Genomic DNA, 23,413 nt, shown 5'->3' with positions numbered 1-23,413 from the left:
ATAATCAGTCAACAGCAAGAGACACAGTTGGATTTGAGAGCAATGGAAGAATTAAAGCTTAGGGAAAACTCTCTGAAGATAAGAGGGCTGAAAGAAGAGAAATCTGAAAACCTTTATGAACAACTATCATCAGCCTTAGCGGACTATATGGAAATTCCTTACCAGGAATTCATTAAGGAGATAAATAAAACATTCAGGGTTAACTCCCAAGTGGCCCAGAGCAGAGATTTGCCCACGGACGTGGTGATATCATTTGTCAGGAAAAAAATTAGGGACGAACTACTATTTCTTAGCTATGAGAAACCTCTAATAGTAGGAGCGGAGGAGCTAAAAATTTTCAAAGATATTCCCAAAAGAATTTTGCAGAAACGAGGAAATTACTAATTTATTACATCAAGCCTCAATAAGAATAAGATCCCTTATAGATGGGAAAAACTGGAAGGGATTTCCGTGAAATGGAATCAAAGATGGTACAAATTGAACACAATTCAGAAAGCTAAAGAGTTTTGGACTAAATATGGGGAAAAGATTGAATCTATGGACTTAAAGGATGACTTAAAAGAAGGGAAAGATGGAGAAGTCTCACAAGAGGAAGATCCGGCAAACGATTTGAATTTAAGTGAAAATGAGGAAGAGGAAGAACAAGAGGATAAATCGGACGAGGAGAAAAGAGATCCGGAACAAGTAAGTAAAGATAAAAGGCTTAAGCAAAAAGGGAAAATGACAAATATAAAGCGGGGGAGGGGGAAAATATTGAAAATAATCTAAGGATAATTAAGAGAACAAGAAAAGAGAGGAAGAAGTAAAAAAAAAAAAGATGGATATTATATCCTGGAACATAAAAGGACTGAACTCACTGATAAAGAGAAAAAAAATCTTTCATTATCTAGGTAAATTGAAAAAAGATGTAATCTGCTTGCAGGAAACCCATATTAGAAAGAGGGATATTCGATTTTTGAAGAACAAAAAATTAGGTAATGAGTTTGTATCATCCTCCATCAAAAAGAAAAAGGGAGTAGTAATGTACATTAATCAATCCTTCCAAGCTAGAGAAGTATTGAATGATGTAAATGGACATTATATCGGGGTTGAAATTGAAATGCAGGAAAAGAAAGTATTGCTAGTTGGCATCTACGGTACTCAAGAAAATAAGGGCAAATTTTATCAACAGATATACAAGGCAGTTACAAAACTGGACTATACAGATATTATAATGATGGGGGATTGGAATGCCGTTATAAACCCGGAACTGGATAGATCAGGGACTAACAGGAAGAAAAAAAATCAGGGTAAGCTACCATCCTCTTTTTTCAAATTGATGGATAACTTTAAATTGACTGACATATGGAGACATCTTTATGGAGATTCTAGAGACTATACATCTTTTTCCAATAGACACAACTCCTTTTCCCGGATTGACTTTTTTTTTAGGGTCCAAATCGCTATGTCTTCGGACTAAGGAGCTAGATATTCTACCAAAAGTATTATCTGATCATAACCGCATTACTATTAAAATTAAGAGCTGTAAAAAAACCTTTAATTGGTCCTTGAATGAGAAATTATTACAATGTTCTAAAATAGTAGAAAAAGCTAAACAGGAATTAAAGTGGTACTTTCAAGAAAACACAAAAGAAGGAATGGACCAGACAACTATTTGGGAGGCATCTAAGGCAGTAATGAGGGGCTTCTTTATGAAACAGAATTATGAATATAAAAAGAAAAGGGAAAAACAAATGGGGGTAATTATGGAAAGCCTAAAGGAAAAAGAAAAAGAACAAAAGGAAGACCCACATAATGTAAAAACTCAAAGGGAAGTATCGTTGTTGCAAAAGCAAATGTCTATGTATCTAATGGAGGATCTAGAAAGAAAATTGAAATCTCTCTTAATTTGAGACTTTCAGTATGCTAACAAACCTGGTAGATGGTTGGCATATAAACTCAGGGAAAAGAGGGAAAGGAAAATGATAATGAAGTTACAGGAAGGGACCTCGATTACAACAAGACAAGACAAAATAAGAAATATCTTCCGGACCTTTTATGAAAATTTATATTATCAAAAGAAGGAAGATATAAATAAGATAATAGAATATGTTAGAAATTCAAACCTGAGAAAAGCAACAGATGAACAGAAACTTAGTTTGAATCAACCAATCTCACCAGCTGAAGTAATAAATGCGATAAAGATCAGTAAGACAGGAAAAGCGCCAGGACCGGATGGATTTCCATCATCATACTACAAGACATTTCAATCAGAATTAATAAAACCAATGGTAGATCTAATGAATAAGCTTTGTGAAGACAATTTCCCACCATCCTGGAAGGAGGCGACTATCTCGTTGATTCCTAAAGAAGATAGAGATCCTACCCAAGCCAAAAATTTTAGACCTATCTCGTTATTGAATAACGATTATAAGATCTTCACCACCATTTTAGCTGAAAGATTGAAGAAAATAATATCAGCATTGATACATGAAGATCAGAAGAGATTTATTCCCAGAAGATACATTAAAGACAACATAAGACACTATTTGGACTTGATTGAATATCACGAGGTTCATATAAATAAGAAATTTGTTGCTTTCTTCTTTGACATCGAGAAAGCTTTTGATAATGTATCTTGGAAACTTTTATTTAGTGTAGCGAAGGAAATGGGTTTGGGAGAAAGATTCCTAGGTTGGATAACAGCTATTTACGAGAGACAAAAAGCTAGAATCAGTGTAAATGGAGAGAGAACAGAGGTTGTTAATATATTCAAAGGAACTAGACAGGGTTGCCCCCTTTCGCCGTTGCTCTTTGTATTATGTATAGAAGTCCTACTGCAAAATCTTAGGAACAATAAGAATATCAAGGGGATAAATAATAATAATAATAATAATATTTATTTGTATACCGCCCTCTGGCAAACCAATCCGGGCAGTTAACAACAGTAAAATATAAAATATGACAATTAAAAACACTTTATCCCTCCCCCCCTTAAGACAGTATTAAATAGTATAACATATTAAAAATACAATATCAAGGATAAAAACAGCAATTAAAACTAAAAACCCTGATACCCTGATCAAGGGTATGGAACATAAAGCAAGAGCCTTTGCTGATGACTTATTGGTAACCATTAGTGACCCAAACCTTCAGGTACAATTTTTGATGGAGGAAATAGATAAATTTGGAGAAATATCAGGTCTGAAAGTCAATAAGAAGAAAACAGCATTTATAACTAAGAATTTAACAATGCAGGAGGTAAAAGAATTAGAAATAACAACAAAGATTAAGTCGGTCAAGAAATTAAAATATTTGGGTATTACCGTCACTAATAAAAATTCAGACCTGTTTAATAACAATTACGAACATTTATGGCACTCTATTAAGAAAGATCTTGATAAATGGGGGAATCTAAATTTATCACTTTTGGGTAGAATTGCTACAGTGAAAATGAACATTTTACCTAAATTCCTATTTCTGTTCCAAACTATTCCAATTATTAAAAAAGATCTTTCATTTAAGGATTGGCAAAAAGGCATCTCAAAATTTGTATGGCAAGGGAAAAAACCGAGGATAAGGATGAAATATCTACAAGACGCCAGAGAAAGGGGAGGCCTAGCCTTGCCAAATCTCAGGTTATACTTTGAAGCTGCTTGTTTAACTTGGGTTAGGGACTGGCTTATACTAAAAGATGAAAGTCTGCTGAACTTGGAGGGAGTGAACCTGAGATTTGGATGGCACGCCTATCTATTTTACGAAAAAATCAAGGTTAGTCTGGATTTTAACAATCGTTTTGTAAGGTACCCTCTAATGAGAATTTGGAAAAAATATAAAAGATGGATTTGCTCCAAAATTCCCCTCTGGGTATCCACTCAAGAGGCTTTCTTTAAATGGAACCCCAAAAAGAAGGAGACTTGGCTAACATATAAAGAACTATTGAAGTTAGAGGGTACCAATTATAGAATAAAATCATGTGAAGAACTAAATGAACAAGGTTATGGAATTTCTTGGTTTTTCTATAGGCAATTACGAGAACGATATTTGATGGATAATAATCACCTGGGAATTGGACCATCTGATTCTGAATTAGAGCAGGAATTGTTGTCAGAGAAGAAATCCTTATTAGCCAGAATCTATAAATGTCTTCTTAGATATTATACAGAGGATGAGCGTATTAAAGACAACATGATCAGATGGACACAGAATTTTGGGTTTGAAATCAAATTGGAGCAATGGGAACAGACATGGAGGAAAAGATTGAAATATACCAACTGTCAACAGATCAGGGAAAGTTATTATAAAGTATTCTTTAGATGGTACTGGACCCCAGAAAAAATGTGTAGGATGTTTAATAACTGAAGCAATACCTGCTGGAAGTGTGGGAAGGAGAGGGGCTCAATATATCGCATGTGGTGGTCATGTGGAAAAGCGAAATCCTTTTGGAAAATGGTTTTATTTGAAATTAAAAAAAGCCATCTCGCTCCCACTTAAATTTTCACCAGAAATATTTCTATTCAATATAATCGATCCAATCTGGGGAAAAAGCCATGGTAAATTGTTATTCTATATGTTGTCGGCAGCACGTATGATCTATGCCCGTAACTGGAAGCTGAAAGAAACTCCATCTAAAGAAGACTGGATTTGGAAACTTCTGGACCTGATGACTATGGACAAACTTTCCAGAGGCATGAGGAATGAACCTCTGAGCTGCTACGAAAAAGACTGGTCGAGTATATTGGAATATCTTCAGAACTTATGGGGAGGAGAAACATCTGTAAAATTTATATTGAATGGATAAGACAATCTCCCCACAACTGTTATGTCTCTCCTCTATTAGCTTACTTTGTATTGCTTTGCCTTCTCACATACTATTATTTTTCTCTTGGCTCAGGCTTATAAATCAGTTGTTAGTTAATATTGAAAAGGAAAGATAAGCTCTTACCAATATCAGCCCAACATAGCCAAAGCATCTTTTGATGAAATACTAAATGGGGTGTACATTATAGAGATTACAGTTATGGGTATGAAGAGAAGTAAGAAAAGGTGGTTTACAGATAACGAGGGAGTACAGCTAAGAAGGTACTTGATAGTGATGGAAGTAGGATGAATGTGACTATGTGTTAATGGTTTGTCAACGTTTTGTAATTGGTCTATGTATGCTATGTGGATAACTTGTTTTTTGTTATTTGTAATTAGTCTATGTATGTTAGGTTGGTAATTTGTTATGTTTTATTTGTTATTTGTTATTATTTGTTATTATAGGTTGGAAGTAAGATATATGTTGGATGTATGAAGGATTTTAAGTTGTGTTGGAAATTTAATAAAAACTAAAAATAAAATAAAATAAAATAAAATTCCAACTAGCAATTCTAGTCAAAGGATGACCTGATAGTCATAGATGAAGTATACTTCTCTGGAGGTTTTTAAACAGTGTAAAAGATTAGGGAGCTGGGCCAAAACTAACAGAATAAATTTCAACAGAGGGAAATGTAAAGCACTACACTTAGCCAGAAAAAATGAAATGCACATATATAGCATGGGGGACACCTAGCTTAACAATAGTATCTGCAAAAGGGTTTCTAGGAGTCCTAGTAGACCACATGTTGAACATGAGGCAACAGTGTGGTGCAGCAGCTTAAAAAGGCCAACATGATTGCAGCTAGGCTGTAATAGAAATTTGTGGGAAATAATAGTACTGCTCTATTCTGCTTTGAACACAACTCATAGCATCATAGAATCATAGAGTTGGAAGAGACCACAAGGGCCATCCAGTCCCACCCCATTCTGCCATGCAGAAACTCTCCATCAAATCATATCTGATGGATGGCCATCCAGTCTCTGCTTAAAGGCCTCCAAGGAGGGAGATTCCATCAAAATCTCAGAGGAAGGAGTGTGTTCCACTGTCGAACAGCCCTAGGATAGACTTAGGGAACTGGGGATGTTTAACTTGGAGAAGAGAAAGGCCCGAGACAGATGGGCAGGAAGTGCTGTCCTCAGACCAATTTTAGGGTTCTAGAGCATGCAGCATCTGCATGCTCCAGAACTCTAACATGTATGGAAGGAGCCATCTTTACATGGTGTGCATGCACCTGTTTTTTTCTGGGTTCTTTTTGGTCCGGGGGGACTCCATGTAGTTTGGCTGATGTGGCATCCCTCCGGAGGGAAGCTGGGCACATCCAGCCAGTCCCTTTGGGGCAGTCTGGAGAGCCCCAAGTTTAAGAGGTGATATGATAGCTATGTTTAAATATTTGATGTCATACTGAGGATGGAGCAAGCTTGCTTTCTGCTGCTCAAGAAATTAGGATACGGAGCAATGTATTCAAGCTACAGGGGAAGAGTTCCCATCTAAACATTTAGAAGTACTTCTTGAAGATAAAAAAATCCAATACAATTCTAGGCCACATCAATAGAGGTATAGTGTCTCTAGATCAAGGGAAGGGAAGGGTCTGGAAACCACAAAGCCCTGTTTTCTGCTACTCCAGAGAATAAGACCCAGAGCAATGGATGCAAAGTACAGGGAAAGAGATTACACCTCAACATTAGGAAGGACCTCCTAATGGTAAGATCTCTTTGAGAGTGGAATATACTGCTTTGGAGTCTGGTGGAGTCTCCTTCTTTGGAGGTTTTTAAACAGAGGCTGGATGGCCGTCTGTCTGATGGTGTCTTCCTTCATGGCAGAACGGGGATGGACTGGATGGCCCTTGTGGTTTCTTCCAACTCTATGGTTCGATGATTGTGTCTCCTTGCCAGAATCTGTGCAATCTGTTATCTCCGGAAATTGACAGCCCCCCCCCCCCCTTAGACCATCTCACTTCATGGCGATGGTTCTTCACCATTAATGCCCCCTTGCCCTTATATGAACCAGAGGAACTCATTCAAGTGCTATCTGTTGTTTTGGTTTATTACTTCTGGCACATGGCGGAAATATTCCCATGAGAGATGGCTTTTCTGAACTCAGTTAGGCATGTCAGCATGACTTTATATGAGCTTTTAGTAGGCAATAAAGCCAACAATAGGGAACTTGGCTCCAACAACCAACCTCATTTGGTGGTGCAATAAGAAGCGCCTTGTTCCATGACTGGGAAATAATGGTACCGCTTTGTGCTTTCTTGACCTGGTTGTTACGTTTCATATGTGCATCTTCTTAGTCTTGAATAAAAAGTTTCCTAAACCATGTTGAGCTGCTCTTCTCTTTTGTGGCCCAGGAATCAATCCTCCTCTTTTCCATGTTATTTCTGCATCTGGTCCCAAGATTTCTGTTAAAGAAGTCATGTTCAGGAGAAACACAACTGAGGTGCGCCTATATTGGCTTTGAAACCCCAAAGGCTTTTGCAGTTATCTCTCCATCTGTCCTCATGGTTCAAATATTGTATTTATTGTCTGGAAATATCACCATGTTCCAGTGCACAGAAATAAGAAATAAAGAAGTCGGCAGCATGAGCTTTCATAGACTTCAACCTACTTCCTCACTAAATGCATCTTAGGAAGTAGGCTGAAGTCTACAAAAGCCCATGCTGCCGACTCCTTTATTTCCGTTAGTCTCAAAGGTTCTGGTCTCTAGAGTCACAGTCCAATACTCAAACCATTGCACTACCTCACCAATGTCTAACCTTTAGTTTAATAAAATAAATACATAAATCGTTTGTTAATATTTCCCGCCTCTCCCTGCGGTTTAATTGTAGTTCACACACACACACACACACACACACACACACATGAATCATAGAATCACAGAGTTGGAAGAGACCTCAGAGACCATTCAATCCTCTTAACCATCTCTTCCCCAGCCTAAACATACACAGGGATGCTTTTAAATGCCCTTTAATCTCTCTTTAATGCTGAAATTAGCCCCAGTGTGATAAAATCCATCCTTGCTGTAGACAGTATTGTACCAGAGAGGCCAATTAGTGTATCCCACAAATAAAGCAAAAATGGTGAGTGATTGCGCAAATGATTATTGCACACAATTGCGCAAATAAAGTAATGTCAGAAATGCACTGTCGCTGAAATCCTGAAAGTAAAAAGATGTGTGTTAATGCTTCTTTGTGACCACTTTAATGGCGGGTTTTGTGTGACATCATGTGAAATTGTTTTGCGTAATTGCGCAATTCCCCCCCCCCCCCAGGATATTCACAGGATAAACTCCCGATCCCCTTCATGTGATAAACGCTGATGAGAAAAGCCCAGACCAAAGGCCAGGAGTGGATCTTCAAACTCTCAAAGGCTAATAAACTCTCTAAGAGTAATAAATCAATAAATATAGAAAGAACAATGTATATGGAACAGACTAGAGGAAAAAATGATCAAAGGGGGGAAGGAAGAATTAGACACAAAGGAAGCAAAAGTAATAAATTGCGAGAAGGGAAAGGGAATCACAGTATAAATCAAAAAGTGTAAAAGGACAACATTTTTAAAAATACATTGTTTACAGAGAATAATTAAAGAAGGGGAAATGCTAGATAGGAATGAGGATGCTTAGAAGAAGGAACGGTGTGGAAGTTAGGAACTGAGATGCCATGTAAAATTAACCTATCTGGGCGCATGATAATGAAAACGTGGGGGAAATTGTTTTAAAATAAAATTTAAAAAAAGAGAAAGGAATAAGTAACATAAATGAGATGCCAGCCGCGGATGCAGGCGAAACATCAGGGATAAACTCTCCAGAACACGGCCACATAATCCGAAAAAACCCACAATAAACACACACAAGTCATCTTTCTGACCAATGCAGCATTATACTCTTATCATCACCCCATCTACTACTTGTTGAAACTTCCTGGTACCCGGGTCATTGCTCGCACTTGGAACTATCCAATGGAAATGATCTTCATATCCTTTTTGGTTGAGTTAACTTCTTTGCTGGCATCGTCACTTGAACTGCCCATCATCCCCAGCTGCTCTCTCTATAAATGGTACAGAAGAGTCAGTGTCCTGCAAAGAAGGAGCGGACGTTGCCATTTCGTAAGACGGACTCATCACAGATAGACGGACCCTCCAAAGCAGTGAGTGTTTTGCAAGGTTTCCATCTCCTTGAGTCACCTGAGGGTGCATCTACACTGTAGAAATAATGCAGTTTGATGCCACTATAAGATTCTGTGGAATTCTGGGATTTGGTAGTTTCACTCACCCTTTAGGCTTCTCTGCCAAAGAGTGCCTCAGACTTACCTGAAAGGCCACCTCTCCTTGTATGTGTGCCTACCCGAGGTTTACAACACCTAGGCAGACAGGATGGAAAATTAAATACGGGTTGAGTCTCCCTTATTTGGAATTCTGAAATCCAAAATTCTCTAAAATCCAAAAATGTCCATTTGGTTGGCTGAGAGAGCGACATCTTTGCTTGCGTTTAGTATACCCAAACTTTGCTTCGTGCACAAAATTATTAACTATATCGTGTGTAAAATTACCTTCAGGGTATGTGTATAAGGGTTCGTACGAAATGGCAGTGAACTTCATGTTTAGATCTGGGTTCCATTTCCAAGACAGTGCATTTTGTATATGCAAATAGTCCAAAATCCAAATAGAAAACTCTGAAATCCTAAACACTTCTGGTCTCAAGCATTTCAGATAAGGGAGACTCAAGCTATACACAGAGTGACCAGGCATCCTCTCCTTTCCCAGGACATGTCCTACATTTCAACCTTCAGTCCAGGAGGAATTCCAAAACGTCCTCCATTGGAAGCGTGGCTAAGAAGCATGAATTTCTAGGCGTGTTTTTAGCTTCTGCTTGGTCATGACTGACATTTTACTTGAATGTCCTACATTTTATGGTGCCTTGTCCTCCTTTGAGGACATCTATCATCATCATCATCGTCATCGTCATCTAGTCACCCTGACTATAAATAAGTAGAGGGGAAAAGTGGCTCCCTTCCTAAATACAAGGGATGGTTCTCTACTTTTCTTTTGTCCTTCCCTTCTTTTGGTATTAATGTTATATTCACCTCTTCCCATGATTTCGGAGGACCTTCCTTAATTATTCCATTTAACATTTGTTGCACAGGGATTTTTAATTCTTTTTCAAAGCTTCTGTAATATTCTGCGATAAAGCCGTCAGGTCCGGGGGCTTTATTTACTTTAAGGTTTCTAATTGCTTGTGTCATTTCCAAAGTAACCTGGTTAAGCCTTATTGGAAAAATATTCACAGAGTGATATGTGAAATCTGTAATTTTAAACCGTCTCCAGGACTATTAATATTTATTAAATATGCCCAATAAGGTACCAAAAGAGATTGAGAAGAAATGTACCAGATTATTGTTATATATGATCACGGTGGCGAGATTGATTTTGCAACAAAATGGAAAAACTGTAGAGGAACCTTCTGTTGAAGAGTGGATCTGGAAATTAGTCAATATGATGGATATGTTAATTGCCTGATTAAAAAGACAAAATGTACATAAAGTAGAACAGGACTGAGCTCCAATACTACAGGAGTGCAAGAAGGTAAACTTAAATTTATCGAGACACTAATTGCATGATTTGAGATAGAGTGATCAAAATAAACCGAGCTAGGCTTTTATGAACAAAGGAATCATTAAAAACATTACATTTGAACAGAAGAAAATAAGATTTAAATGACAAAGCTTTATGCAAACTGGACAGACACGGGAAGTCAATTGTAAATATGTCTATCTAGAAAACAAAATGTGATGATTATATTGTATGTTACCGTTTTGTGTATGACTTGCTGCAAAAATAAAATTAAAATAAACTAAATACAAGGTATGGAAGAGAGGTTCCAATGAGGCCATTTATGCCACTCCTAATCCCTTCCCTTCTTTTCTTCAAAGGTGTAAAGATGGGGACAGTCAACGTCTTCCTCCTCTCCTTTTCGGTTACTATCTTCTACTTGCAAGGTGAGTCCTGCTGCTGGGATCCTCAGAGGTTGCTCCACCTTATAGGAAGCCAGCAAAGTGATACTCAAAGACTAATCCTACAAAACAGATCCTTCCTATCCCAACCAATAACTTTCAAAAAGAACTGAGATCCAAAACACTCCTCTCCCCACAAAACATGTATAATAAATTAATAATAATAATAAAAACTTTATTTATATACCACTTTTCCAAATGATCAAAGAGGTTCACAACATCAAATATCAAATAGCCATTACAAAACAGAATAAAATAGACAGAATAACAGACATATTTAAAAACATCATATAAAAAGTCCTGAGTATCTTAATCGAATCGCAGTTGAGCATCTTGAGGTAGGAAGTACAAAGATGCTTAATATGTAATTTAATCTCATGCAAATCAATACAGAAGAAACACAATCAAACCATGTACAAGAAAACCCTATGACAGATTCGCCGTCGGGGCGCCATAAGTCGGAAATGACTTGTAGGCACCCAATAACAACAACAAGAATGTACTCTTTACTAATCTTAGCTTAGTCCATCATCATCATCATCATCATCATCATCATCATCATCATCATCATCATCTCCTTTCATAGACTTAGGCTGCATCCACACTGCAAGAAAAATCCACTTTGGCACCACTTTACCAGCCATGGACCCATACTATGGAACTCTGGGATTTGTAGTTTTGTTGAGATATTTAGCCTTCTCTGTCAGAGAGCTCTGATGCCCACAACAAGCTACAAATCCCAGGATTCCATAGCATGAGCCATGGCAGTTTCAGTGGTGTCAAACTGGATTATTTCTGCAATGCGGATGCAGCCTTGGTCTATTTTCCCAAATGCATGATATTTAATAAGGCATCTGAGGAAGCATAAATCTACAAAAGCTTTGCTCAGTTTAGGCTGCATCTACATTGCAGGATTAATACAGTGATTAAGTTAAATAAATAAATAAATAAATAAATAAATAAAATTTTTATTTATATACCGCCCTTCCATCAGATCAGGGCGGTTTACAGCGATTAAAAATACAATAACATTAAAATCATACAGCGATTACAAAAAACATAAAAACAAAAGGCCCCAGGTTAGCCAATCCCGTTGCCAGTGCGGCGGAAGGAGGCCTAAAGGACCTAGTCAGGGAATGCAATCCCAAACAGGAAGGTCTTTAAATCCCGTCTAAATAGGGCCAGGGAGGTAGCTGAGCGGAGCTCTATGGGCAGCGTGTTCCAGAGGGCCGGGGCGGCGATGGAAAATGTCCTCCTAGTGGTGGAGACAAACCTCACCCCGGGAACCCTAAGTAGTTGCTGCCCAGATGTTCTGAGGGTGCGGGGCGGAATGTATGGGGAGAGGCGGTCCTTCAGGTATCCTGGGCCCAAGCCATTTAGGGCTTTATAGGTCATCACCAACACCTTATATTGCGCCCGGAAGCGAATGGGCAGCCAATGGAGATCTTTTAATACTGGTGTTATATGGCTGGCCCTGGACGTACCAGTGACCAGCCTGGCTGCCATGTTCTGCACCAATTGAAGCTTCCGGGTTTGGTATAAGGGTTGCCCCATGTAGAGTACATTGCAGAAATCCAGTCTCGAGGTTACCAGGGTGTGTACCACAGTTTCAAGGTCTCTCTGGGCCAGGTATGGACGCAGCTGGCGAATAAGCCGAAGCTGATGACAGGTGCTCTTGACCGTCGCATTCACCTGAGCAGTCAGGCAAAGGGACGAGTCAAGAAGCACACCCAGACTGCGCACGGAGTCCTTCACAGGGAGCGTGACCCCGTTCAGGACAGGTGGAACAACCGCCATTCCTGGACCAGGGGAACCTATCACGAGTACCTCCGTTTTCTCTGGATTCAGCTTGAGTCGGTTTTCCCTCATCCAGCCCATTACTGACTCCAGACAGGCCACGAGAGGAGAGACGCCATCCTCAGTCACTGCATCAGTCGGAGACATAGAGAAAATTATTTGGGTGTCATCAGCATACTGATAACCCCGCGCCCCATGTCTCCGGATGATCTCTCCCAGCGGTTTCATGTAAATGTTAAATAGCATAGGAGACAGAATGGCTCCTTGAGGGACCCCAGTTTTAAGGGCCCTCTCATCGGAGCACACGTCTCCCAGCTGCACCATCTGGGACCTTCCAGAGAGATAGGAGCGGAACCACTGGAGCGCAGTGCCACCGACTCCTACCTCTGCTAGACGCCCCAGAAGGATACCATGGTCTATGGTATCGAAAGCCGCTGAGATGTCCAAGAGCACCAACAGGGACACGCTTCCCCTGTCAATGCCCAGACGGAGATCATCGACCAAGGCGACCATGGCCGTCTCAACTCCGTAACCCGCCCGAAAGCCAGTTTGAAATGGGTCCAGATAATCCGTTTCATCCAAGACCGCCTGAAGCTGGAGTGCAACCTCCCTCTCGATCACCTTCCCCAAAAATGGCAGCAGTGAAACTGGCCGGTAATTATTATATACCAGGGGGTCGAGGGAGGGCTTTTTTAATAAAGGTTTTACAATGGCCAATTTAAGGTCGGATGGAAATTGCCCTTCCCTCAAAGATGTATTAATGATCCGGTGTAACAATAAAGTTACAGCCGGTCCCCCCTGGGCTGCTAGCCACGAGGGACAGGGATCGAGAGAGCAGGTTGTCTTCCGAACACTTCCGAGGATCTTGTCCACATCATCGGTACTTACCAACTCAAACCGATCCAGTTTAATAAAGTCCACGGAGGCCCTGGATGCCTCTACTCTAGGTTCTTCCTGAATGTCGGCGTTAAGACCTTCGCTTATCCGAGAAGTTTTATCCGCGAAGAAGTTGTTAAATTGGTCGCAGCAGGCCTTAGAAGGTTCGAGGATCTGGTTCAGGGCAGGAGGGAGCTGAGTTAGCTCCCTGACTACCCTGAACAACTCTGCTGGACGCGACTCCGCGGACGCGATACGAGCACCATAGAACGAGTTCTTAGCTGCTCGTATCGCCTCTCCATAGTCCTCTAACAGTTGGGCTAGGAGAGCCTTGTCGTCTAAGCGAAGGTGTTTCCGCCAACGGTACTCTAGCCGTCGCAGCTCCCGCTTCCTTGCCCGGAGATCTTCCGTATACCAGGGCTTACGTTTGGAAGCGGGTCTGAGAGGGCGCTTGGGAGCGATACTGTGTATAGCCCTCGAGAGACCGGTATTCCAGATACCAGTCAGGGCATCAACAGAGTCGCCGTCACCTCCAACCATGTATCCCTCTAGGGCTTCCTGGAACCTTTTGGGTTCCATTAGCCTTCGAGGGTGGACCATCCTAATAGGTCCACCACCCCCGGGAGGGATCTGGGTAGAGACCTTGATTTTCGCCTCAACTAGGAAATGATCCGTCCATGGCAGGGGGGAAATATTAGATATTTCCACCCACGGATTTTCCGCATCAGAACAGAAGACCAAATCGAGAGTATTACCCGCACAATGCGTAGGACCCAGAATCAGCTGGGACAGGCCCATGGCCGCCATGGTATCCATGAATTCGCGAGCTGCACCGGGTGGAACATAGCTGGCCATGAGGGAGATGTTGAAGTCGCCCAGGACGAGTAGCCTGGGCGTCTCCAGCATCAGTTCAGCGACCAGCTGTGTCAGCTCGTTAAGGGAGTCCGCTAGCGCACGGGGTGGCCGATACACCAACAGAATCCCTAGACTATCCCTCGCCTTTAGGGTCAGGTAAATACACTCGATATAGGACGTCTGTCGGATGTGGTTCCTAGTGAGGGACACGGTGTTCCTATGTATCAAGGCCACACACACACACACCCCCGCCCACCTAACCTGGGCTGGTCGTTCACCGAGAACCCGGCAGGCAGGGCCTGAGCCCACACAGCATCCCCTTCAGGCCCAGGTCTCAGTAATGCAAGCCAGATCGCAACCTTGGTCCTCCAACAAATCGTGGAGGATGTGGGACTTGTTGTTGATCGATCTGGCGTTGCACAGGAGCAGCGACAGGGTTTGTGGCACGGTTGGAGTGACCCTCAGGTCCCTTAGGTTGGGAGAGGGACAGGAAGGGGAGATAGATATGAAGCATCGATCTCGCCTTCCCCTGGAACGCAAGTCCCTCCTCCCACCGCCATACCTCCTCCTGCCCCACACAACCTCAATAGGAGCTCCGCTCAAAGTGATGTTATCCCCTTCCTCCCCAGCCCCTGCATCCCCCGCGTCCATGACCTCCCCCCACCCTACACCAGCAATTTAAAGAGCAGAGGTTAGCCACCACAGGCATCCTCTGCTCTAGGCTAACCTACAACCTCCGAAGCCCAGCAAAGACTGCGCAGCTGCGCAGTTGCGGAGTCCCGCAACGGTGCTCCTTCAGTCCGTGGGCGGCACTCCCGGGGCGGTGCGCAGATGCGCACCTCCGACACCCCGGGAGGAGGCCGCCCGGCAGAAGCGCGGCTCTGGCTGCGGAGTCCGGCGAGGAGGCGGAGGGGGCGTGGCAGGAAGGTCCGGGCGTCTGGCTTTTAAGCTCGCCGCTCTCACCTGGCGAGCACTCTCCCTGTCTTCCCCCCAGGAGTCTTTAAAGGGCCCGCTCCCGGCTGCCGCAAGATGCCAAAGCAGCCTACAAAAGAGTCCCGCAAAGGTGCTCCTTCAGTCCGTGGGCGGCACTCCCGGGGTGGTGCGCAGATGAGCACCTCCGACACCCCGGGAGGAGGCCGCCCGGCAGAAGCGCGGCTCTGGCTGCGGAGTCCGGCGAGGAGGCGGAGGGGGCGAACTATCTGTTGAACTATCTGGCTCTTCACATAGGAGCAAGAAGAGTAATAAAAATGTCCCATTCCCCCTTTGGGGATGGAAAAAATAAGACATACATTTACATCACTCGTCTGGAGCATCAGGGATTGTGAATCTATCCAAAATTCGAGGAATCTCTGAGGCATCATCTGATAAACTGCCACATTCTCAGAACCGTCACTTTTTGGGAATTGGAGCTGATCTGATCCTGTCTCTGAAATTTCATTCAAATGATTCAGTATTACTCGCTGATCATTTATCACTACTGGAAACACACTTGTTTTCTCTTATCAAATTGAGAGCCTTGAAAAAGAAAACATCATCATCATTCTTTGTAAATCACCTTCCCCCCCAAAAAAAGCTGTGATTTGAGATCATAGAATCATAGAGTTGGAAGAGACCGCAAGGGCCATCCAGTCCAACCCCATTCTGCCATGCAGGAAATCTCAATCAAAGCATCCCCATTGACAGATGGCCATCCAGCCTCTGCTTAAAGACCTCCAAGGAAGGAGACTCTATCACCCTCCGAGGGAGTGCATTCCACTGTCCAACAGCCCTTACTGTCAGGAAGTTCCTCCTAATGTTCACATGGAATCTCTTTTCCTGTAGTTTGCACCCATTGCTCTGGGTCCTAGTCTCTGGAGCAGCAGAAAACAAGCTTGCTCCCTCCTCAATATGACATCCCTACAAATATTTAAACAGGGCTATCTTATCAACTCTTAACCTCTTCTCCAGGCTAAACATCCCCAGCTCCTTGAGTCGTTCCTCATAGGGCAAGGTTTCCAGACCCTTCACCATTTTAGTCGCCCTCCTTTGGACACATGGCTCCAGTTTCTCAATGTCCTTTTTGAATTGTGGTGCCCAGAACTGGACACAATATTCTAGGTGGGGCCTGACCAAAGCAGAATACAGTGGCACTATTACTTCTCTTGATCTAGACACTATACTTCTATTGATGCAGCCTAAAATAGCATTGGCCTTTTTAGCTGCCGCATCACACTGTTCACTCATGTTCAACTTGTGGTCTACTTGGACTTCTAGATCCCTTTCACACGTAGTTTCATTCAGCCAGGTGTCACCCATCCTATATCTGTGCATTTTATTTTTCCGCCCTAAGTGCAATACCTTACATTTCTCTGTGTTGAATTTCATTTTGTTAGCTTTGGCCCAGCTTTCTAGTCTATTCAGGTCATTTTGAATGATGATCCTGTCCTCTGGAGTATTAGCTATTCCTCCTAATTTGGTGTCATCTGCAAAATTGATAAGTATGCTCCCAATTCTGTCATCCAAGTCATTGATAAAGATGTTGAATAGCACTGGGCCCAGGACAGAGCCCCACTGGACACCCCACTGGTCACTTCTCTCCAGGATGAAAAGGAGCCATTGCTGACCACACTTTGGGTTCGGCCAGTCAACCAATTACAGATCCATTTAACAGTTCCTTTGTCTAGCCCACATTTTACAAGCTTGTTTGCAAGAATGTCATGGGAAACCTTGTCAAAGGCCTTACTGAAATCAAGATATACTATATCCACAGCATTCCCTTCATCTACCAAGCTGGTAATTTTATCAAAGAAAGAGATTAGATTTGTCTGGCATGACTTGTTTCTCTGAAACCCATGTTGACTCTTTGTGATGATGCATTGCCTTCTAGATGTTCACAGACTCTCTGTTTAATGATCTTCTCCAGAATCTTTCCTGGGATTGATCTCAGACTAACTGGATGAAAATTGGAAAAACCAGTTCTAGGCTGCGTCAATAGAAATCTCATGTCTAGATCCAAGGAAGTCATAGTGCCACTCTATTCTGCTTTGGTCAGGCCTGACCTGGAATAACTCTGTGGCACTAACACAGTTTTTTCTGGGTTTCTCAAGCTCTAGGGCCGTGTTCTAGAAGAGTTTATTCCTGATGTTTCTCCAGCATCTGTGGCTGGCATCTTCAGAGAATGCTGGCAGGAAAAGAGTGGGTTGTATATATACTGTTGGTTGAGAGGAAGTGATTTGCATGTTAAGCTGTATATTTTTCTGCTGTTGAATAGCAAGGTCTCAAGGTGTCCATTTACTTAATGATCCATTGTTTGCTGGGAATCCCCCTGACCCTGGCTGGTTTTTCATTTGCATTTGCTGGGTTCGGATTGTGGAGGTTTTCAGGACTGGTAGACAAATTTTGCCAACTGTAATACTTTCTTCTCTCCTGTTGAAGTTGTCCATGTGTGTGTGGATTTCAATGGCTTCCCTGCACATTCTCATCTGATAGTTGTTGGCATGGTCCAGAATTTCAGTGTTTTTAAACAACATTTTATGCCCAGGATGGTTTATAACTTGTTCTGCTACGGCTGAATTTTCTGGCTGACCCAGTCTGCAGTGTCTCTCGTGTTCCTTGATTTGTGTTTGGACACTGTGTTTGGTGGCCCCTATGTAGACTTGTCCACAGCTGCACCGCATGCGGTACACTCATACAGTTCTATGATACTATGGCCTCACTTTCCTCTTCCCTTTTCAGGTACTGTAGCTGTGGATTGCCCAAAGCAGTGGAAGCACTATAACGATTTTTGCTACGGAGTCATTCAAGAGGACGTTACATGGGCAGAAGGAGAAGTAAGTACTTCTGGGGATTCGGTCGTGGGAGTTGAACATCAAGATTACTATGGTTTATAGCCTTGCTATAGTACCCCTTGTAGAGAAGTTGTTGCTGTTGATGTTTACATTATTAGCAAGCATCTTCAGTTTATGGAGACTCTATGGAGTCTATCACATGGGAGGAAGCATCCAAATCCTGTGGATAAATGGGAGTTAAATCCAGGAATATCCTGCAAAAGTGAGATTATTTTCAGATAGTGTCTCCCAACGTCACCATTATCCTGCATTTAACCCATTAATCGAAGTATGGGAGTTGGCCGCTTTTGTCCACTTTTTATTTTTGGGAAAATCCCAAAAGTAAAAAGCAGCATGTTTTGTCCACTTTTTTCATGGTTTAAATGCAGGATAATGGTGACGTCGTGGGACATCATCTGAAAATAACCCCTCTTTTGCAGGATACTCCCAGACTTACTTCCCGTTTATCCATGGGGTTTGGGCACTTTGTCTCCCCTGTGATGAACTCCTATAAATGAGCGACCTCCAAGTCTCCCTGTTATATCTTCTAACATTTTACCTTAATATCAGGAGAAATATTAGTTCTTTCTCTACAAGTTATTGGATTGTACAGGAGTCTGTTTGTGACGTCCGGTGAGGGAAGATGAGCTCAGACGTGGAGCAATGGATGCAAACTGCAGGAAAAGAGATGCCACCAAAACATTAGGAAGAATTTCATGAAAGTAAGAGCCGTTTGGCAGTGGAAGACACTCTTTGGAGGTTTTTAAATAGAGCCTGGATGGCCATCTGTTGGAGATGCTTTGATTGAGAGTTCCTGCATGGCAGAAAGGGTTGAACTGGATGACCCTTGTGATCTCTTCCAACTCTATGATTCTATTATTTGGGGGGGGGGGGGGGGCGGCAAAAGACCCAAAAGCAAAAGAAAAGCATGCGGAAGCAAGGCTCAATGCATCCCTTCTTCTCTCGTTTAGATATACTGCCAGGAGAAAGGCCATAATGCCCATCTCACCTCTATCCATGACAGAACTGAGGTTGACATAATAGCCAAATTAATCAAATCTGATTACGCAGATGTGAAGGAGGTTTGGGTTGGACTGCAAGACCCCCGTGGGGTAAGTGCTTGGTCTTTCCTTTTGCTAAAGCCCCTGACATCCATCCCCACATTAACCCTATATACTGACACAAACTCAGGGCCGATCAAAGGAAAGGCTGCTTCGCACAGGTCATTGTGAATCTCCGGAACTCACTGAGACATGATGGATCGTAAGGTGCCATCCTGGATGGTTTTTAACAGGGATGCAACCACAGATCCTTCAACTGAATGTACATGATCCGTTCTCAAGTTCTGCGATGGGCAAAAGTATCCAACTCTTTCCTTTTGGGACACCAACAGGTTCCTAGTTTCCATGTTACCTTTGGTATCAGAAGGTGTTAACCTCAGGGTGACCAGACATCCTCCTTTTCCAGAACATGTCCTATCTTTACACCTTCTGCCCAGGAGGAATTCCAAAATATCCTCCATTCAGAGTGATCAGATATACTCCTTTTCTGGGACATGTCCTACATATCAACCTTCTGTCCTGGAGGATTTTTAAAAATACGCTCCATTTTAAACATGAATTTACATGTATAGTATTTTTTAGCTTTTCCTTTTGGAGCGGCCTACATTTTTCTCAGCTTGGACACCACTTTAAGTGGTCATGGTGCCATCCTGTGCCATCTTGGAATTTGAAGTTTGGTGAGGAAGATTAAATGCTGATACTGCAGCCACAAGGTTGAGTTTGATCCAGGGGTCCAAGGTTGACTGTCTTCCATCTGCTTTTGTCGATGGGTAAAATAAGGACCCAGCTTGTTGGAGGCAATTGGCTTACAGACTGTAAACTGCTTAGAGAATGCTGAGTTTGCTGCTAAGTGGTATAGAAATGTAAATGCTATTTCTCTTGCTACTGAGCTACTCAGCCTGGTTTGTTAGAGAGAGAGACCTGGTGCCATGTTAAACTACGGATCCGGTAGAATAGCATCATGACAGTTAAAGTGGTGTCGAACTGCATTATTTAGGCGATCTAGATACAACCTGGGAAGGGTTGTGGTCATGCCTGATTCCCAATTGGCCTGTGATTTTTGCCCATCCCAAATCTGGAGTCATTTATTGAAGAGGGCAAGGGTGCATTCTCCTGACCCTCAGGGAGGACTCTAGTTCCACTTAGCTCAAAAAGTTGGAAATCTCTCTTTGTAGCTTTGTGCCCACTGGAGAGGGAGAGTCAAAGGGCAAAGGTTGCACACTCAGGTGTCCAAGTGACTTAATTCTTTGTCTCCATGGTGCCAGACCAACCGCTGGAGATGGACCGATTCGAACCCGTTCAACTACAAATTTTGGAGTGCAAAGGCAGCTAAAGGGAAAGGACAGTGTGCCTACCTTTCCAGAGAAAGCGGTAAGGAACTTTTCTGACCCCCACAAGCCCAGCAGGTGGAGGGCAAGGCGGCTTGGAGGGGCTGCTCTTCTGAGAAGGGGAGTTTGCAAAATGGCTTGACTCCTGCTCTCTGTCTGACTAGTGGTCCTACCTGGGAGGGATGACAAGGAGAAACCTGGGACAGAGAGTGACCCTCTTCTGAGCCCTCTCCCAAATTTGGCAGGAGCCCTAAATGCTATGCTTTGAGAGGTTGCCAGCTTCCCGTTCCTTGAAATTTCCCACAGTGCCAAGAAGTGAAAAATCTTACAGCCACCAGCCATTTCTGCAGTAGAATGATTGATAAGGAAGATACCCATTTTTCCCTTGAAGATGAGGACATCTGTGACTTTTATTTAAACTCCAGTGGTGGTCATGTCATAGTAGAGACCGCCATCTTCTAACCCACCAGTGATTCCCAAACTTTGGCTCTCCAGTTGTTTTGGGCTTTAGCTTCCAGAATACCTGTCTGTTGGCCAAGCTGGCAAAGTCTTCTGACATCCAAAACACCTGGAGGACCAAAGTTTGGGAACCACTGTCCTGACCCATCACTTTTCCAGAAGTAGCACGAACCTTTCTAGTGACTCACTCTATGCAAGACCAGAATGTGTCTCAAGCTGAAAATGAATAGGTGTCCCGAGTGGATGCAGATCAAGGATGGATCACAATCTTTGGTTGCCTTGGGGAACATAGAATCATAGAATCCTAGAGACTCCAAGGGCCATCCAGTCCAACCCCATTCTGCTGTTCAGGAACTCACAATCAAAGTCCTCCCTGGGACAGACAGCCATCCAGCCTCTGATGGCAACCCTCCAAAGAAGAAGACTCCACCAAAATCTCAGAGGGAGTGTGTTCCACTGCCGAACAGCTCTTACTATCAGGATGTTCCTCCTAATGTTTGGGTGGAATCTCTTTTCCTGTAGCTTCCATCCATGCTCCATCATATCCTATTCTCTGGAGCAACAGAAAAAAAGCTTGCTCCATCCTCAATGTGACAATAAGCCAACCTTGTCTTAAAAGTTTCTAATGAAGAAGAAATGGATAAGGGGCAAGTGTGTCACTTGTGTGAGCCATGAACAGAGGCATGCACAAAGACAAATGTTTCATAGGATCCATTACATACAAAGAACTATAGAGCTGTAAGATACCCCAAAGGGCATCTAGTCCAGCCCCCTTCAGCTATACAAGAAGATGCAATCCAAGTCCTCCCTGGGACAGATAGTCATCTAGCCTCTTTAAAAACTTCCAAAGAAGGAGACTCTACCACTCTCGGAGGCAGCATTTTCCACTGTCAAACGGCTCTTACCATTAGAAAACTCTTTCTAAGGTTTAGCTGGAACCTTTTTCCTGTAGCTTGCATCCGTTGCTCCACGTCATATTCTCTGGAGCAGCAGAAAACAAGCTTGCTCCCTCTTCAATATGAGAACCTTTTAAATACTTTAACAGGGCTATCATATCACCTCTTAACCTTCCTTCTCCAGGCTAAACATACACGGCTCCCTAAGTATCCTCAGAGGGCTGGTGGTTTCCAGAGCTTTCACCATTTAGGTTTTAGTCAATGTCATTTGGGATGGAGCAAACCCATTAAAAACCTGCAGTTTCTTATTCTGGAAGAAAATGCATTTTAGACCATGGGGCTGGGATGCTGGTGAAGTCTATTTGGAGCCATATCATTTCTCAAAAGGGACCAGAGAAATCAGAAAGTGGCCTGTCTTTTAGAAGTGTGCAAGGATGCGAACACTTCTGACCCTCTTCCTCCTTTGCCTTTCAGGATTTGAGAAATTAGAGAAAAGCTGTTGCCAAAGGAACAAATTTTACCTGTGTAAATCTGTGCTGTAGCCCACTAACAGTTTGTTGGGTTTTGCAATAAAGATGCTGAGTTCATGATCAGCTTTCTTGAATAAAAATAATCATATCTTGCTGACTGAAGAAGATATCCAAGGGTTGGGTTTTGTTTTGTTTTGCCTTTGACATTTAAAACTTCTGCTCATCTTTTATAACAACAACAACAATAACAACAACAATAAAAGTTTATTTATATCCAGCCCCTTGAGATCAATCCATCTTCCCAGCATCATGCCACACCTGCAGTATGGTTTCTGTTGTGTTTCTTTAAAGTGCGTAAGTGCCTCAATAATTATGAAAGGGTGTTTTGGCTCTCTGTATGTTCCAAATACTCCACTCTTCCATGTTCATTAAAAAAAAAACCCTCTGAAATCCCAAATGTTTCTGGTTCCAAGCATTTCAGCTAAAGGAGACTCAACCTGTATGTTAGTTACAGAAGAAAATTAATACCCTTCTTCTCAGCTTTCATGTCTTTTCCCAGTCTCAAAATGTCAAAAAGATGCAACAAGTATACAAAAAGGTTATTAATACAAATGAACTCTTTCATGCCCCCAGAAATGACTTGGAGGCAGAAAACAATAACAAAGACATTTTTATCCTGTTAAAATTCCACTTTCCTAGCCTCATGTGATAAAGACCTGAGGTTGTTGTTGTTGTTGTGTGCCTTCAAGTTGTTTCTGATTTAGCCTATCATGGGGTTTTCTTGGCAAGTTTCATCAGCCATTGCCGTCCTCTGCGTCTGAGAGAGTGTGACGTGCCCTAAGTCACCCAATGGGTTTACATGGCAGAGTAGGGTGCCACCGTTGTTTTTGTTTTTAGTAAGAGACTCATTCTCTGGCTCCTGGTCTCCTCACCTCTGAAGGTGGAGGCAAGCAAAGGACAAGGGAAGTTCATGAGCTAAACATTTTTCTCAGCATTCACAGGACTACTGCTAATATTA

At 42.5% G+C, this 23,413-nt stretch overlaps 1 protein-coding gene across 1 annotated transcript; it reads left to right on the top strand.

The window, feature by feature from the left end:
• The first annotated feature begins 537 nt into the window (after nucleotides 1-537).
• LOC149311533 (regenerating islet-derived protein 4-like) lies at nucleotides 538-22,467 on the top strand. The gene is made up of 6 exons (XM_089526572.1): nucleotides 538-688; nucleotides 10,767-10,832; nucleotides 18,090-18,184; nucleotides 19,153-19,293; nucleotides 20,508-20,613; nucleotides 22,400-22,467. The coding sequence occupies exons 1-6, from the start codon at nucleotides 538-540 to the stop codon at nucleotides 22,465-22,467; spliced, it is 627 nt and encodes a 208-aa protein (XP_089382698.1).
• Nucleotides 22,468-23,413: the final 946 nt, after the last annotated feature.

The sequence above is a fragment of the Sceloporus occidentalis genome, unplaced genomic scaffold (genome assembly GCF_023333645.1).
Source record: "Sceloporus occidentalis isolate IW3139 unplaced genomic scaffold, rSceOcc1.0.p SCAF_5, whole genome shotgun sequence".
Lineage (NCBI taxonomy): Eukaryota > Metazoa > Chordata > Lepidosauria > Squamata > Phrynosomatidae > Sceloporus > Sceloporus occidentalis.
This window is presented reverse-complemented; position numbering and strand designations above follow the sequence as displayed.